At 40.6% G+C, this 16,813-nt stretch overlaps 1 protein-coding gene and 1 long non-coding RNA gene across 6 annotated transcripts in view; one reads left to right on the top strand and one right to left on the bottom strand.

Moving 5' to 3' along the window:
- LOC309660204 overlaps positions 1 to 4,469 on the top strand; it is a 417,957-nt gene extending 413,488 nt beyond the window's left edge. The window contains exon 2 of the long non-coding RNA XR_014263267.1: positions 2,946 to 4,469. This is a non-coding gene — a long non-coding RNA (uncharacterized lncRNA). The remainder of the gene's footprint in view (positions 1 to 2,945) is intronic.
- The window catches only part of USP25 (ubiquitin specific peptidase 25), a 138,133-nt gene extending 131,834 nt beyond the window's left edge, over positions 1 to 6,299 (bottom strand). For all 5 annotated transcript variants that reach the window (XM_082460335.1, XM_082460336.1, XM_082460337.1 and 2 more), the window contains exon 1: positions 5,838 to 6,299. In XM_082460335.1, coding sequence (XP_082316461.1) covers positions 5,838 to 5,882 — 45 coding nt within the window. In that variant the 5' untranslated portion in view covers positions 5,883 to 6,299. The remainder of the gene's footprint in view (positions 1 to 5,837) is intronic.
- Positions 6,300 to 16,813: the final 10,514 nt, after the last annotated feature.

Here is a 16,813-nt window from a genome sequence, read left to right as displayed (position 1 = left end):
CTCGCCAGGATGGTTAAAAATACACACACACACACACGTGTGAAATTTCTCAATTTTAAAACCAAAGAAGAAATCTTATAAGCTTATACAGAGAGTTAACAACTTATCTACAAAAAAAAAAATCAAACGGTATTAAACTACACAGAAAAACATAGTTAAAATTAAACACCTAAATACTTATTTTTAAAAAACTTATTAGCTACTAACATGTAACACAATTAAGTAATATTTTTGATGTAAGGTATATTGCAAAAAATTTAAATACCATCATTTAAATTAGAATTCCATATTATCCCAACAAAATCAAGAATGCTATAAGTAAAAATATGCTAAACAGTCTTATCTTATTGGGGGCACAGGGAAGGAGAGAAAACTATTAATTATTTACAGAAAAATATGTTTAAATATATTTGTTTAGAATTAAAAGAGCAGAAAAAGCTCTTTAAATAAATGAAAGTCAGAGGGCAATAAAAAGATTAAATTTGTTATCACTATATATGTAAACGATGAAATCTTACTAAAAGACCAGCAAAAACACAAGTTTGGATTCGATCCATTAGAAATACAAAGATAATTTGATGAAATTACATTAAAAGTAGAGACATCAATCTCTCTCAGAACTTAAGACATAAAGAAAAAAAAATGAAATATTCAAATGACACTATAAGTATTCATTTAATATATAAATATAGAACTCTATAACTCTCAAAAAATACATATCCTTTTCATATGATCATTAAAACCTCATGTACTTAGTTGTAAGAAATTCTTAATAAAATTCTAAAACTATTACAAATCATATTCTCTAAACGCACTGTTTCAATTGTGTTGAAACTAAGAATCCACAATTTTAAAAATGCAACAAAAAAAGCAAAACAAAAAATATTTTTAAACAATGAAAGAAAACATTTTAAAGATACTAGTCAAAATTTGGAAAGCGTAACTAAAACTTGCTCTAAATAAAATGGTCAGCCTAATATAGTCCTATTCATCAAAACTTCAAAGTAACAAGTACTTAGGTTGAAAGATCAAAAATAGTTAAAAGCTACAAATTTTGAATGGTTTAACCTAATGCTACACTAAACAATTCCAAAAGTGTAGGAAAAAAACAAAAAGCTTTCTAATGCTTTTATGAGCTAACCTTAATAGCCCATATACATATAAAAGCAAACCCTGTAACCAATCTCATTTAAAAACAAAAATTCTAATTTTTTTTAAATTTAGTATACTGAATTTGGAGGCATCACGACTGAATGCGATTTTGCCAGAAAGCAATACAGATTAATGGTTAACAGCAGAAGCCCCTGAGTCGCGTGGCCCAGAGTTTAAATCCCACTCTTAACATATACTAACAATGAAATGTTGCTTTAGTTCTTAACTTCTCTATTACTGTTTCCTCAACTGGGACATGAAGGTAAAAAAAAAAGTCTCCACCTAAAAAAGTGGTTGGGAAGATCAAATGAAAAAAACTTATAAAACTCTTAGCACAATTTCTTAACATAGTACATAGTAAATATTCCTTCTGTTAACAATCGTTCTTATTATTGACATATAAAATATCATCAGTTGTTGCAAAAAAAAAAAGACATTTGATAAAGAGTCAACATCTAAATCTGACTTCAAAGCATTTTAAAAACTTATAACTGTAAGGACATTTCATATTACAATGAAACAATACATAACAGAAACTAGTATTAACCCTAGTAGTATTCTGTAATCTTAGCTAAAACAATAAAATAGTTTATGAGTAAAGAGGTGTAAAGATTGACAAAGAGGAGGTCAGATGATAATTATTTGCAAATGATATGGCCTGCATACAAAGAATATTGAAGAATATCAACAGAATATTAGAACTAATGAAAATTCATTAAGGCAGCTGGATACAATGTCAGTATAACGAATCAAAATTAGGTGAGAAAAGAAAGGAGTAAAAAGGGAATAAGCAGCTGGATCCCTTTCTCTCTGCAAACCAAGTCTTATGCTAATACCAAGATAACCAACTATTTCATACTAAAGAATATCCATTTTATATAATGTTTAGAGTGATTTATATAATGTTAACTGTCCCTTGAAATGTTGTATTATATTTTTATAACTTTAGATAATACCTAAATTAGAAAATACTACATTTTTTTAATTAAGAAATTTACCCTGAATTCAGCTTGTATTGTTTTGCAAGTTTTGTTTTAACTCTTAATTTGGTTAATCTGTGACATCCTTCCCACTTAACCCCCAGTATAACTAAGTGAAAGTTGACTGTTGATCCATAAGATTCCTTCTGCCTCCATCCTCTATTTCTTTTTTATCCTCCCTGTCTGGAATAAATGTATGCTTAGCTCCACTAAACACTCAGATCTTAAAAAGTTGCTCATGTCTAATCATACTAACTTTAAGGCTTTAAAAGAAGATTCAGAGGCATTTAATGACTTGCCCAAGGTCATAGAAAGGTGATTTAGATTAACCCACATCCTAGTCTTTTCACTACACGGCCTATATTCTAACAGTTGTCCACACTTTCGAGCTTTCATCGATTCTCAATAATGTTAAATTGTGAGATTCAGTTAGGGAACTAAAATAACCCCTGCGCTTGCATTCCTTTTAGAAAACACTCACTCATTCATCAAATATTTACTGAAACCTACTACGTGCAAGGAGCTGTTCTAAGCCCTAGGGTGAAACGAAATAGGCAAAATACCTTCCCTTATGAACCTTATATTTTATTCAACTCAGGAGGATACATTTAATGAAAACAGTATCCAGCTCACTTAACTCTACAAATTAACTTGGTCCCTGGGAGGAAGGCTTCTATTTTGCTGCCCTAAAGAATCCTTATTTGGTAGTGTATATATGTCAATGCTACTCAGCAGCATAGCACAGGAAGATCAGCTTGGTGCTTTGCGATGACCTAGAGGGGTGGGATAGGGAAGGTGGGACGGAGTCTCAAGAGGGAGGAGAAATGGGGATATATGTATGCATATGGCTGATTCACTTTGTTGTACAACAGAAACTAACACAGCATTGTGAAGCAATTATACTCCAATAAAGATGTATTTTTTTTAAAAAAATCCTTATTTGGGACCTGAATCTATGAATCAAATTTCTGAGATGCAAGGATCCTACACTTAGGTAAATATCAAGCACAAAGGCTGAATACACATGTTCAAGAACAAAATTATGACAGAATTTAACTGTAGCTAATCTGCTGCCAACTCCACCTCACCTGTATCATCTTAAACCTCAAAAAAACAGCTCTCTGCAGTTACACTTAATCTCATAACTCCCTGCCATTGCTAAACTTGAGCAATCAAGCAAAGAACACATCAGAGGAAAAGACAGCCCTTGCCTTATGTTACCCTGTGACAAGCTACTCTGTAGGTGACAAAAGACATATGAGTGTTGTGCTTTTTTTTTTTTTAATCATACATCCTTCTGGAAGAAAAAAAAATCTTGAAAAATAGAAAACTGTTCCAACTACCAAAATACGGCTCTTTGTATAAAGCTAATATTATATATGAGCATACAACACACAATTTTTTAAAGGAGAGCAGAAAACAGGCTAAGATTTTGGTTATGCAATATGCACTAGACACTTCTCGTTTTACTAATAATTCATAAAGTTTCTAATTTAAAAGCAAAGGGTTTCACTTTTGTTTCTACTAAAGTAGTTCATTTCCTAGTTACTTGCTTGAAGTCTACTTCCTAGTTACTAGCATGGTGGATTTAAATCGTCAATTCATTTTAAGTGGATGGTTTAAGGTATTTGAACCTATATGAATATTTTAAAATAGTTCTGAGTAACAAAGTAATAGTATATTAATATAGAAAGCAAACACATTACATGTTTCTTTTAAAAATAATACATAAACACCATGATGGAAGTATAAAAATAAATGCAATTGTATTGCTCTAAAAAAATGTCCACAGTATCAGGGAGATGATCTGACAGACACACACTAAAAACAGCATCATAATGGTAATATTTTAGACTAACAACTACTCCCTTTGTTTAAGGAGGGGACTCAGTAAACTAGGAAACTGGACTTGGTGGCCAAGATCACTTTCAGTAATTTGATTCTTGATTCACAATTTTATGCATAAACCTCTGAATTGGGCAGATCTGCATTACCTAATTTTATGCTAAAGAAGTACTTTAGTCCAAAATCAATTTAAAAAACTCACAAATTTCTTGCCAATGTTCAAATTTAAGAGATGTGAAAAATATGAGTTATATTTCCCACTTTGAAACACATAGGCTTTAATATTCAACTTTGAAGAGAACTATAAACAGAAGCGACACCAAACCTATCAAATATTGCTTAGTATACATAGGACCACAAGATCCTCCTCTAAGTATTAACACTTTGTCACGTACTCAACATCAAAAACTAAAGTTTAAGGTATTCCAAACAGAATGGAGGGGATTAGGAGATAAACTGTTCTAAACTCCCATTATTAAATCTAGAATTATTCCGCTGTAAATAAACTGCAGTCTGCAATAGTCTTCTAAATTAACCAGTACAGCACACAAGAGTTCCAAAGACAACTTTCCCAAAGTGCCTAAACTAACAATGCACTATCCTTGCTTTCCAAAATTCTTGAGCATCTTCAATTACCTCAAGTACTATAATAAAATTCTAAAAATAATCTCAAAGCAAAAACTTAGCAAGCTGGGTGTATACATAGTCAGCAGGACAGCAGCCCTTATTCTAAAATCAAGCACAGGTAGGATATAACAATGCCAAAACTACAACAGGGTGGGGCATTCACTACTCTGCCAGAAAAATCAAATATACTTTTGGTAGCTGCTCTCTGTAAACGCTGGTTACCCCCATAATTCCAAGACGAGTAAAGCAATCTTTTCCTTTTGTCCAAAATGCTTTTCACACCAGTGACCACCCCCCCACCCCCAAAAAATTAAGTCACAACCAACTACTTTTCAGGATATGGTGCAAGCCGTGATAGTGCACTTGAGATTCTGAAAGCAAAACCTAGAAAAAAAGTAGCATCTCTCATTACTTAACGTAAAAGATCTGAAGCTTCACAAACCCAGATTTTTTTCTTAAGTGAGTGACCATTTGAATGTGTGACTGAGGCAAGAGTAAAGGGTGAACGATGGAACAAGGTCAAACTTAGGGGACAAAGGATTCCTGGAATAAACATGGCCAGAAAGGTTTCCTTAAGGGACAGTTTCTATATTCAAAAAAGAAAAAAAGAAAAGAAAAAGAAACGGAAGGAAGGAAGGAAGGGAGGAAGGAAAGGAAGGAAGGGAAGGAAGGGAGGAAGGGAGGGAGGGAGGGAGGGAGGAAGGAAAAGGAACCAAGCAAAGCCTCTGCTTTTACACTGAGTCTACCTGGTTAATGTACCTGTCCCGCCAGGCCGGCTATTCAATGCTGGTGGAGACCCTTTTGCAAAATAGCAGGCCTGGAATGCTCCTACCTTGGAAATAAAAACTGGGTTCAGAAGGGATGACAACCGGCTATTCCTTTTTTTAAAAAGAGGAGGAAGATAAAGTTTAATTAAGAAGCCATATAGAGGAGTGTAGGAATGTGAGGTCGCGCTCAACCAATACCTGGCACCGTCTGTTACAGGAAAACAATCGGCAAAAAGGAAGTGGACTGAAACCCGCTAACTACACCCCGCTTTCCACAAGCAGCCCGGAACTGGGCGCGACGCCCCCAAAGCGGGTAGGGGCGGGGGGCAGCGAGGGGGAAGCCCGGGGCAGAGGAGGCCCGGGCGGCGGCGGGGGAGGCCGGGGAGGTCCCGGCCGAGACGGGTGAGGGCGGCACGTCAGAAGGAGGAGCGGGGCCGGGCCGCGCCGGCTCGCGGCTTCGCCTCACCTTCTGCGCCGCGCTCTGCTGCAGCACGTTCTGCTCCACGGTCATGGCCCCCGCAAAGCCGGCGGCGATACCGGCGGCGGCGTCCGGCTCCTCGAGCCTCCGCCGGCCCTGACTGCCACGCTCCGCCGAGCTCCAGGGAGCGGCGCGGACGGCCGGGGAGGACAGCGCCCCCGCCAGCCAGGCGCGAAGGCGATGGCGGCCGGCGTGCGCGGGCACCGCGGGCTGGCGGCGAGGTGCGGACAGCGAGGGCCACGGCGGCGGCCCCACGACTCCGCGCGGCCCGCCTTAGCGCGGCTCGTCGGCCGCGGCCCGGGCCATGAGCGGGCGGCGAACGCTCGGCGCGGGAGGGCGCGAGCAATCCCGGACGCGTCACGCGCGCGCTCCTTCGCTTGGCGGCTCGCGGGCCACTGCGGGGAAGGGAGAGGGGACAGAGGGAGCGGCCGGAATGGCGCTGTCCTCCTCCCGCCGCGACTCCTCCTCCCTTCCCCCAACCGTCGTCACCGCCCCCGCCCGGCGGCTCCTCCCCCGCCGAGCCCCGCCCGCCCGCCGGCCGCCCTAACCCTACATTATGACCCGCGGGGCGGCGGGGCGGGGCGGAGCCGCCCGGAGCCCCGCCCCCCGCACCCGCGCTCCCGGGGGTGGAGCGAGAGAGCGCCACGCGGGCCGGGCCTCGGAGCCGCCCCTGCGGCAGGTTGCGCGACGTCTGCCCTTGGCTCCGCGATGCTCCAAGCCGAGGGCCGGAGGGCAGCGTTTCTCTCTGTGCCCAGAATTTGTTAGATCGCTGGCTTTCCGAACTCCTCCAAGACAAAACATTTCCCTCCAGGCCGCATAACGTCCCAAAACCGCTTTGGGTCCCGAATCCCAGCTCCTTTCTATGTCTCTGGTCTTTCTAGGAATTTCACAAGCAGTAAACTCGCCCGAAGGGAAAAGTCAAGTGTGGTTTAAGCAAAAGGCTGTCAGAAGCCCTTATGCTGGAATGTACTTTAATCCTTAACTAATCATTACGTAAATGAATATTGATATTCTCTGCCTACTTCTTTCATTCAAACATGTGTCAGTCACTGCTAGGCTCTGGAGAAGTAAGGTATATTTTCCAAAGGTTTGATATAAATGAAATACGGTCTATACAACAGACAATATTACAAAAGTATCACTGCCTAGATGACACATCACCTAATATCCCAGTTGCCAAACAATTATCTGTTAACCACCCTGCTTGGAATACTTGACTATATGTGGAATTGTAAGGAAAACCTAATATTGAGAAAGCAATCTGTAGCCTCAAAAATATCTTAAGTTTCAGGAGCTAATCTGGGGATAGGAAACAGCGATGTGAGGGTGATGGTGTGGTGGGAGAGGAGGAATAATCAGTGCGTATTGTCACAAATACAGTGCACACATATGCAAATCTGGATATAGTTTTTAATCTGATGGCAAGAAAAGCAAGTTTGGTACGTGATCACTGAAATAGTATCAGGTTTACTTTAATAATCATGGATTACAGTAACTCCTAAGGTTTGTAATCAGTCTGTGCACTTTACAAGCTGTCTTTGCTCTGCACCTTAGATGTCTTCAACCGCTTTTGAGGTCTTTCCCTTGAGTTTTCATGTTTATTTGCTCATTTGATTTTGACAGATTACAAATTTTATTTTACATCTCTAACAGAAGACTTTGAAAGGTTGTGAAGTGGTTGGAAACCCAGAATTTTAAGGAACAATGCAACAGTTCTGATAGAATGCACACATTTTTTATAAACGCTGAGACCCAAAGAGGGTGACTTGTCAACAAAAGCTTACTACAGCCCATTTTTCCTCATTTATAGATGAAAATTCTTTCCACATATCAACTCCAAGTTTGTCTGTGTTACAGATTTTTTAAAAAATCTATCCAGTTCATGACATTTGAATTTAAGAAAGTTAAATTTAACATAAAAATCTGGTACTGTGGTTTTATAAGGATATTGCCAGACACTAAAGTTTAGTTTCTAGAATTTGGCAATAAATGTTCCTCTGAGTTAGATTTTATTTTTTATTTTTTTATTTTTATTTTTAGTTTTTTAAACATCTTTATTGGAGTATAATTGCTTTACAATGGTGTGTTAGTTTCTGCTTTATAACAAAGTGAATCAGCTATACATATACATATAACCCCATATTTCTTCCCACTTGCGTCTCCCTCCCTCCCACCCTCCCTATCCCACCCCTGAGTTAGATTTTAGTTCCACAAAAAAATTATCTTACCAGTGTTTACTATATTATTACCAAATAAAGCTCTTTATAGGGTAGTTTGTACCTGCCCACTTTGATCATTCCCTGATCACTTTTGATGGTTTCCTATTTAATTTTTTTTAAATCTTAATTGTGGTTTTGTAAAACTTTGAGAAGTAAATTTCATGTTTCCTTATATGTAATTTTTTTTCAGAAAGCATACAATCGGAATGAATAGAGGATAAAAATGTGAGTATTTGAGATAAATTTGAACATAAGACCCATTGCCAGATATCTTAAATCATTTTTAAAATGTGCCCCAATATCAGTTTTGCTGTTCATGTGTCAGCCTTAATATGGATGGTTGTTGGAATTATATATCCTCATTATATTATTTAATAATTCCTAAATTATTGCATTGCTCTGGATTGTTGACACTTAGGTAAGCAAGTAAGGTGATAAATTGCATATAAAAGTTAATGTTTAGTTTTTTTAATTTATTTTTATTGAAGTATAGTTGATTTACAATGTTGTGTTACTTTCTGCTGTACAGCAAAGTGACTCAGTTATGCAAATATATACATTCTTTTTTAAACTCTTTTTCCATTATGGCTTATCCCAAGATATTGAATATAGTTCCCTGCGCTATACAGTAGGATCTTGTTGCTTAGTCATTCTATATGTAATCGTTTGCATCTACTAACCCCAAACTCCCAGTCCATCCCTCCCCCATCCCCACTTCCCCTTGGCAACCACAAGTCTGTTCTCAATGTCTGTCTGTTTCTGTTTCATAGATAGGTTCATTTGTGCCATATTTTAGATTCCACACATAAGTGATATCATATGGTATTTGTCTTTCTCGTTCTGATTTACTTCACTTAGTATGATAATCTCTAGTTGCATCCATGTTGCTGCAAATGGCATTATTTCATTCTTTTTTATGGCTGAGTAGTACTCCATTGTATATATGTACCACACTTTCTTTATCCATTCATCTGTCGATGGATATTTAGGTTGTTTAAATGTTTAGTTTTTAACACAAAGTCTATTCTTCTATTGTGGATCAAAATGATGTTTCTAACAATATTTAATATTATATCTTATATATGAACCAAGGACATTGGTATTATTCTATCCTGACTCTTTATTTCTTTTCGTTTAGAAAGGGTTTGAAAATCTGTTTCTGGACACCCAAAGTCTAATATGTTGCCAAAGCACATCTGTAAGATATGAACAAGTGAGAAACACTCAGTTCACAGGGTAGATTTGAACAATTGCCACAATAGAAGAGTGTTTTTTAAATCTACTTTGAACAGGATTGGAAGTATTTTTCTTCTTAAGGTGTATTGACATTCTGGGACAATTTTGTTTCCACCAATAAGGGAACCATAAGCAGTCATTCAAAGAGGAGGTTTCTATGATGTCACAATAGCACCACTCAGCAATAGAGTGTTCGGAGATTGGAACCTGTAAGAGTACTTCCTGACTAATACATGCACAATAAAATGCATATTGAATTAAATGGGCAGCCATGAAGGAGAGAAAAACAAGTTTATTTACGCTTTTACAGTGTGTGTCTAACTCTAACTTCTCATTCCAATCGGACAGCTTTGTGGTCCTGGCAGCCATATTGTTTTATAAATATATCACTATTAGTATCTCCAGCTATCAGTAATGCCTCCCACACTGAAAGTCTCCAGATGTTGCTTCTTTGGTCAGTGTATTAGTGTGCTAGGGCAGCCATGACAAAATACCATGGACTGAGTGGCTTAAACAACAGAAATTTATTTTCTCAAAGTTCTGGAGGCTGGAAGTCAAAGATCAAGGTACCAGCAGGGTTGGTTTCTCCTGCTGCCTCTTTCCTGGGCTTGCAGATGCTGCCTCTGCATATTTGGTTGACCGTCTGTATACACACTCTCCTGGTGTCTCTTTCTCTTTTTATAAGGACCAATCATATTGGATTAGGGCCCCACTCTAACAGCCTCATTTTAACTTAATCCCTCCTTAAAGGTCTTATCTCCAAATATATTATTCTGAGGTACTAGGGGTTGGGACTTCAAACTATGAACTTTAAGGGAACACAATTCAGTTCATAGCAGTTATTTTTAGCCTACTTTACTTATAATCCTATACTTCATGCCTATGTGCCATCAAATATCCTTTTTTCCTGCCCCATCCCATAACCTCTTAGATTGGCAAGAGATGCATTAACACATTAAAAGATAGTATCTCCACATTTTCTGCCAATATTGACACTTCCAATTAGAATAATTTTGAAAAACTGAAAACAGATTCTAGTTGAATGTGAACTATATCTTTGCAAGGTCTACGTGGAGAAAAAGCTATACTTCATCAACTGAAAGCCAGCACAATAAAGTGGAGATTTCTTGCATGAATCACTTGTTCTTCTTACCTGGAACATGCTCGAAGGCATACTCTGACAGTGAAAATGGTTTAGAATCCCAGACCCTTTCTCATTTCTTACCTCTCTTCCCCTGCTATAGTGGTAGGCAAACATTTCCCTGAAATTATCCTGTGACACATATGGGCAGAAAAAAACACATCAGAAAGTGACTAATGTCACTTTTCAAAACCTCTATCTCCCTTATTCAGGGCATATGCTTACTACGTATGTCCAAATTCCAAAGAGCAACTGAAAGACTGATAGCTCGGTTATCTTGGCCAACTTACTTAAGCCTTCTGCATATTCCTTGCCTATTTGCTATCAGGAAAGTTCCTTGCCCTTCTATTGCTCTGCTCTGAATCATGGAAAGAACTACCCATGCATATCCCACGCTCTCAGCTCAGCTGGCTTCAGAATGGATTGGCCAATGAAAGGGATAGGTGGGGTATTAGAATGTGAGAGAAAGGGAGAAGCCAGGCCATTCTGCTTTCTCCTTCTGCCTCTCCCCTTGGAGGCATCTCTTTGAGCTATGTCTCTTTGGTGGTTCCACTTTTCACCAGATTGGCCTACCCTGGTTCAAGGTCCTCCTGCTGAAGCAAGTCCCTGAGCTCTGGAAATCTTGCCTCCTTCCATCATCTCTCCAAATTAAGAGTCATAATAATTTCTTGCAGTTGCTAAACTCTGATTTAACTCACTGCCCCTTTTTGGTGTACTCCTCCCTTACCAGTGTAACCAATCCTTTGAATTATCCCTTGATTTAAATATTTAGAGAGTATTGTGTTTTTCTGACACGACCTTTACTGTCATATGTTCTCTGGGTCTCTGTAATCTATAAAATGAGAATAATAATATAGGGTTATTTTGATGATTATATGATTAAGTACATGTAAAATATTTAGAACACCATAAGGCACAAAGTAAGTACATAATAAATGTGAGCAAGTTCTTGCTATGATTATTATTAGGGATTCCACATGATCTATAAATTGAGAAGTTAAAACCATCAGATGAACACCAAGAAGAACTATTCAGCTGGGTGTGAATATTCTGAGTCTAGGAAAACAAGACGAGTAGCAGAGTTAAGTGAGATCAGTTTACAAAATCTGACAGTCTAAGAAGGGACTGTTCTACTGACATTTCTGTAGTAGTTTCATATATCATATAATGTACAAAAGAACTAGTTTAGTTATTCCTGGGCAACTACTTTACCACTAATTTCAGACCCCTGATGATCATTTGTGTTCTCTCTTAGATAGTAAAAAAGACACAAAGTTCAGATATGTGTCTTTAATTTTTAAAAATACATACTAGAGATATGGCAAATCAGAAATTTATTTTTGGACAAACAAAGCTATTAGCAAGCAGAAATAGAACAAAAGGAAAAAAACCTTAAATATTAGGCAGAAGTGCTACTCATTTTTGGATTCTGCACAACAATGTTTATACTAAATAGGTGCTCAATAAGTGTAATTAAAATGAATTTATAAACAAAAGTAAAACCAAATATAGGGCTTCCCTCATGGCGCAGTGGTTAAGAATCCACCTGCTAGTGCAGGGGACACGGGTTCAAGCCCTGGTTCCCGAAGATCCCACATGCTGCGGAGCAACTAAGCCCGTGCACCACAACTACTGAGCCTGCGCTCTAGAGCCCACGAGCCACAACTACTGAGCCTGTGTGCCACAACTACTGAAGCCCATGCGCCTAGAGTGGTGCTCTGCAACAAGAGCAGCCACTGCAACAAGAAGCCCGCACACCGCAACGAAGAGTAGCCCCCGCTCACTGCAACTAGAGAAAACCCGTGTGCAACGACGAAGACCCCACGCAGCCAAAAATAAAATAAATAAAATAAATAAATTTTAAAAATAAATAAATGAATAAAACCAAAATTTAAAAATCCCCTTTCCTACTTTCTAGGCTTTCAGAAACTGTTTTTAGTATATTTAGAATACCTATACCATCTAATAAAATGAGATGTGTATACAATAATCTACTATTTTCTCAGTCTAGTAGTTTGGTCTGTTTTTCATTAAGAACAACGCATGGGAGGTCCTCGGGAAGATGGCGGAAGAGTAAGACGCGGAGATCACCTTCCTTCCCACAGATACAGTAGAAATACATCTACACGTGGAACTGCTCCTACAGAACACCCACTGAACGCTGGCAGAAAACATCCGACCTCCAAAAAGGCAAGAAACTCCCCCCGTACTTGGGTAGGGCAAAAGAAAAAAGAAATAACAGAGACAAAAGAATAGGGACGGCACCTGCACTAGTGGGAGGGAGCCGTGAAGGAGGAAAGATTTCCACGCACTAGGAAGCCCCTTCGCGGGCGGAGACTGCGGGTGGCAGAGGGGGGAAGCTTCGGAGCCACGGAGGAGAGCGCAGCCACAGGGGTGCGGAGGGCAAAGCGGAGAGGTTCCCGCACGGAGGCTCGGCGCCGAGCAGCACTCTCCAGCCCGAGAGGCTTGTCTGCTCACCCGCCGGGGCGGGCGGGGCTGGGAGCTGAGGCTCGGGCTTCGGTCGGATCGCAGGGAGAGGACTGAGGCTGGCAGCGTGAACACAGCCTGAAGGGATTAGCGCACAACAGCTGGCTGGGAGGGAGACCGGGAAAAAGTCTGCAGCTGCCGAAGAGGCAAGAGACTTTTTCTTGCCTCTTTGTTTCGCGGCGCGCAAGGAGAGGGGATTCAGAGCGCCGCCTAAACGAACTCCAGAGAAGGGCGCGAGCCGCGGCGATCACCGCAGACCCCACAGCAACAGGGGCACAGAGGAAAAAAACGGAGAGACTCCCGCACAGAGGCTCGGCGCCGAGCAGCACTCACCAGCCCGAGAGGCTTGGCTGCTCGGCGGGCGGGGCTGGGAGCTGAGGCTCGGGTTTCGGTTTCGGTTGGATCGCAGGGAGAGGACTGGGGCTGGCGGCGTGAACACAGCCTGAAGGGGTTAGCGCACCACAGCTGGCTGGTAGGGAGTCCGGGAAAAAGTCTGCAGTTGCCGAAGAGGCAAGAGACTTTTTCTTGCCTCTTTGTTTCGCGGCGCGCAAGGAGAGGGGATTCAGAGTGCCGCCTAAACGAACTCCAGAGAAAGGCGCGAGCCGCGGCGATCAGCACGGACCCCAGAGACAGGCGTGAGACGCTGGGGCTGCTGCTGCCGCCTCCAAAAAGCCTGTGTGTGAGCACAGGTCACTCTCCACATCGCCCCTCCCGGGAGCCTGTGCAGCCCGCCACGGCCAGGGTCCCGTGATCCGGGGACAAGTTCCCCGGGAGAACGCACTGCCCACCTCAGGCTGGTGCAACGTCACGCCGGCCTCGGCCGCCGCAGGCTCACCCCGCCTCCTCTGTACACCTCCCTCCCCGCGGCCTGAGTGAGCCAGAGCCCCCGAAGCAGCTGCTCCTTTAACCCCGTCCTGTCTGTGCGGGGAATAGACGCCCTCAGGCGACCTACACGCAGAGGCGGGTCCAAATCCAAAGCTGAACCCCAGGAACTGTGCGAACAGGGAAGATAAGGGGAAATCTCTCCCAGCAGCCTTAGAAGCAGCGGATTAAAACTCCACAAACAACTTGATGTGCCTGCATCTGTTGAATACCTGAATAGACAACGAATCATCCCAAATTCAGGAGGTGGACTTCGGGAGCAGGATATATTAATTTTTCCCCTTTTCCTTTATTTGTGAGTGTATATGTATATGCTTCTGGGTGCGATTTTGTCTGTATAGCTTTGCTTTACAATAGCTTTATTTTACTTCACTATATTATAGCCTCTTTCTTTCTTTCTTTCTATTTTTTCTCCCTTTTACTCTGAGCCGTGTGGACGAAAGGCTCTTGGTGCTCCAGCCAGGCATCAGGGCCGTGCCTCTGAGGTGGGAGAGCCAACTTCAGGACACTGGTCCACAAGAGACCTCCCAGCTTCACGTAATACCAAACGGCAAAAATCTCTCAGAGATCTCCATCTCAACATCAAGACCCAGCTTCACTCAACGACCAGCAAGCTACAGTGCTGGACACCCTATGCCAAACAACTAGCAAGACAGGAACACAGCCCCATCCATTAGCAGAGAGGCTGCCTAAAATCATAATAAGGCCACAGACACCCCAAAATACACCACCAGACGTGGACGTGCCCACCAGAAAGACAAGAGCCAACCTCATCCACCAGAGCTCAGGCACTAGTTCCCTCCACCAGGAAGCCTACACAACCCACTGAACCAACCTTAGCCACTGGGGACAGATACCAAAAACAACAGGAACTACGAACCTGAAGCCTGTGAAAAGGAGACCCCAAACACAGTAAGATAAGCAAAATGAGACGACAGAAAAACACACAGCAGATGAAGGAGCAGGGTCAGAACATACCAGACTTAACAAATGAAGAGGAAATAGGTAGTCTACCTGAAAAAGAATTCAGAATAATGATAGTAAGGATGATCCAAAATCTTGGAAATAGAATAGACAAAATGCAAGAAACATTTAACAAGGACGTAGAAGAACTAAAGAGGAACCAAGCAATGATGAAAACCACAATAAATGAAATTAAAAATACTCTAGATGGGATCAATAGCAGAATAACTGAGGCAGAAGAAAGGATAAGTGACCTGGAAGATAAAATGGTGGAAATAACTACTGCAGAGCAGGATAAAGAAAAAAGAATGAAAAGAACTGAGGACAGTCTCAGAGACCTCTGGGACAACATTAAACGCGCCAACATTCGAATTATAGGGGTCCCAGAAGAAGAAGAGAAAAAGAAAGGGACTGAGAAGATATTTGAAGAGATTATAGTTGAAAACTTCCCTAATATGGGAAAGGAAATAGTTAATCAAGTCCTGGAAGCACAGAGAGTCCCATACAGGATAAACCCAAGGAGAAACACACCAAGACACATATTAATCAAACTGTCAAAAATTAAATATAAGGAAAACATATTAAAGGCAGCAAGGGAAAAAAAACAAATAACACACAAGGGAATCCCCATAAGGTTAACATCTGATCTTTCAGCAGAAACTCTGCAAGCCAGAAGGGAGTGGCAGGATATACTTAAAGTGATGAAGGAGAAAAACCTGCAACCAAGATTACACTACCCAGCAAGGATCTCATTCAGATTCGATGGAGAAATTAAAACCTTTACAGACAAGCAAAAGCTGAGAGAGTTCAGCACCACCAAACCAGCTTTACAAAAAATGCTAAAGGAACTTCTCTAGGGAAGAAACACAAGAGAAGGAAAACACCTACAATAACAAACCCAAAACATTTAAGAAAATGGGAATAGGAACATACATATCGATAATTACCTTGAATGTAAATGGATTAAATGCTCCCACCAAAAGACACAGGCTGGCTGAATGGATACAAAAACAAGACCCATATATATGCTGTCTACAGGAGACCCACTTCAGACCTAGAGACACATATAGACTGAAAGTGAGGGGATGGAAAAAGATATTCCATGCAAATGGAAATCAAAAGAAAGCTGGAGTAGCAATTCTCATATCAGACAAAATAGACTTTAAAATAAAGACTATTACAAGAGACAAAGAAGGACACTATATAATGATCAAGGGATCGATACAAGAGGAAGGTATAACAATTGTAAATATTTATGCACCCAACATAGGAGCACCTCAATACATAAGGCAAATACTAACAGCCATAAAAGGGGAAATCGACAGCAACACAATCATAGTAGGGGACTTTAACACCCCACTCTCACCAATGGACAGATCATCCAAAATGAAAATAAATAAGGAAACACAAGCTTTAAATGATACATTAAACAAGATGGACTTAATTGATATTTATAGGACATTCCATCCAAAAACAACAGAATACACATTTTTCTCAAGTGCTCACGGAACATTCTCCAGGATAGATCATATCTTGGGTCACAAATCAAGCCTTGGTAAATTTAAGAAAATTGAAATCATATCAAGTATCTTTTCCGACCACAACGCTATGAGACTAGATATCAATTACAGGAAAAGATCTGTAAAAAATACAAACACATGGAGGCTACACAATACATTACTTAATAACGAAGTGATCACTGAAGAAATCAAAGGGGAAATCAAAAAATACCTAGAAACAAATGACAATGGAGATACGACGACCCAAAACCTATGGGACGCAGCAAAAGCAGTGCTAAGAGGGAAGTTTATAGCAATACAAGCCTACCTCAAGAAACAGGAAACATCTCGAATAAACAACCTAACCTTGCACCTAAAGCAATTAGAGAAAGAAGAACAAAAAAACCCCAAAGCCAGCAGAAGGAAAGAAATTATAAAGATCAGGTCAGAAATAAATGAAAAAGAAATGAAGGAAACAATAGCAAAAATCAATGAAACTAAAAGCTGGTTCTTTGAGAAGATAAACAAAATTGATAA

The sequence above is a fragment of the Balaenoptera physalus genome (genome assembly GCF_965194825.1).
Source record: "Balaenoptera physalus genome assembly, chromosome: 4".
NCBI lineage: Eukaryota > Metazoa > Chordata > Mammalia > Artiodactyla > Balaenopteridae > Balaenoptera > Balaenoptera physalus.
The sequence above is the reverse complement of the archived record's forward strand: the minus strand, read 5'-3'. Positions and strand labels throughout refer to the sequence as shown.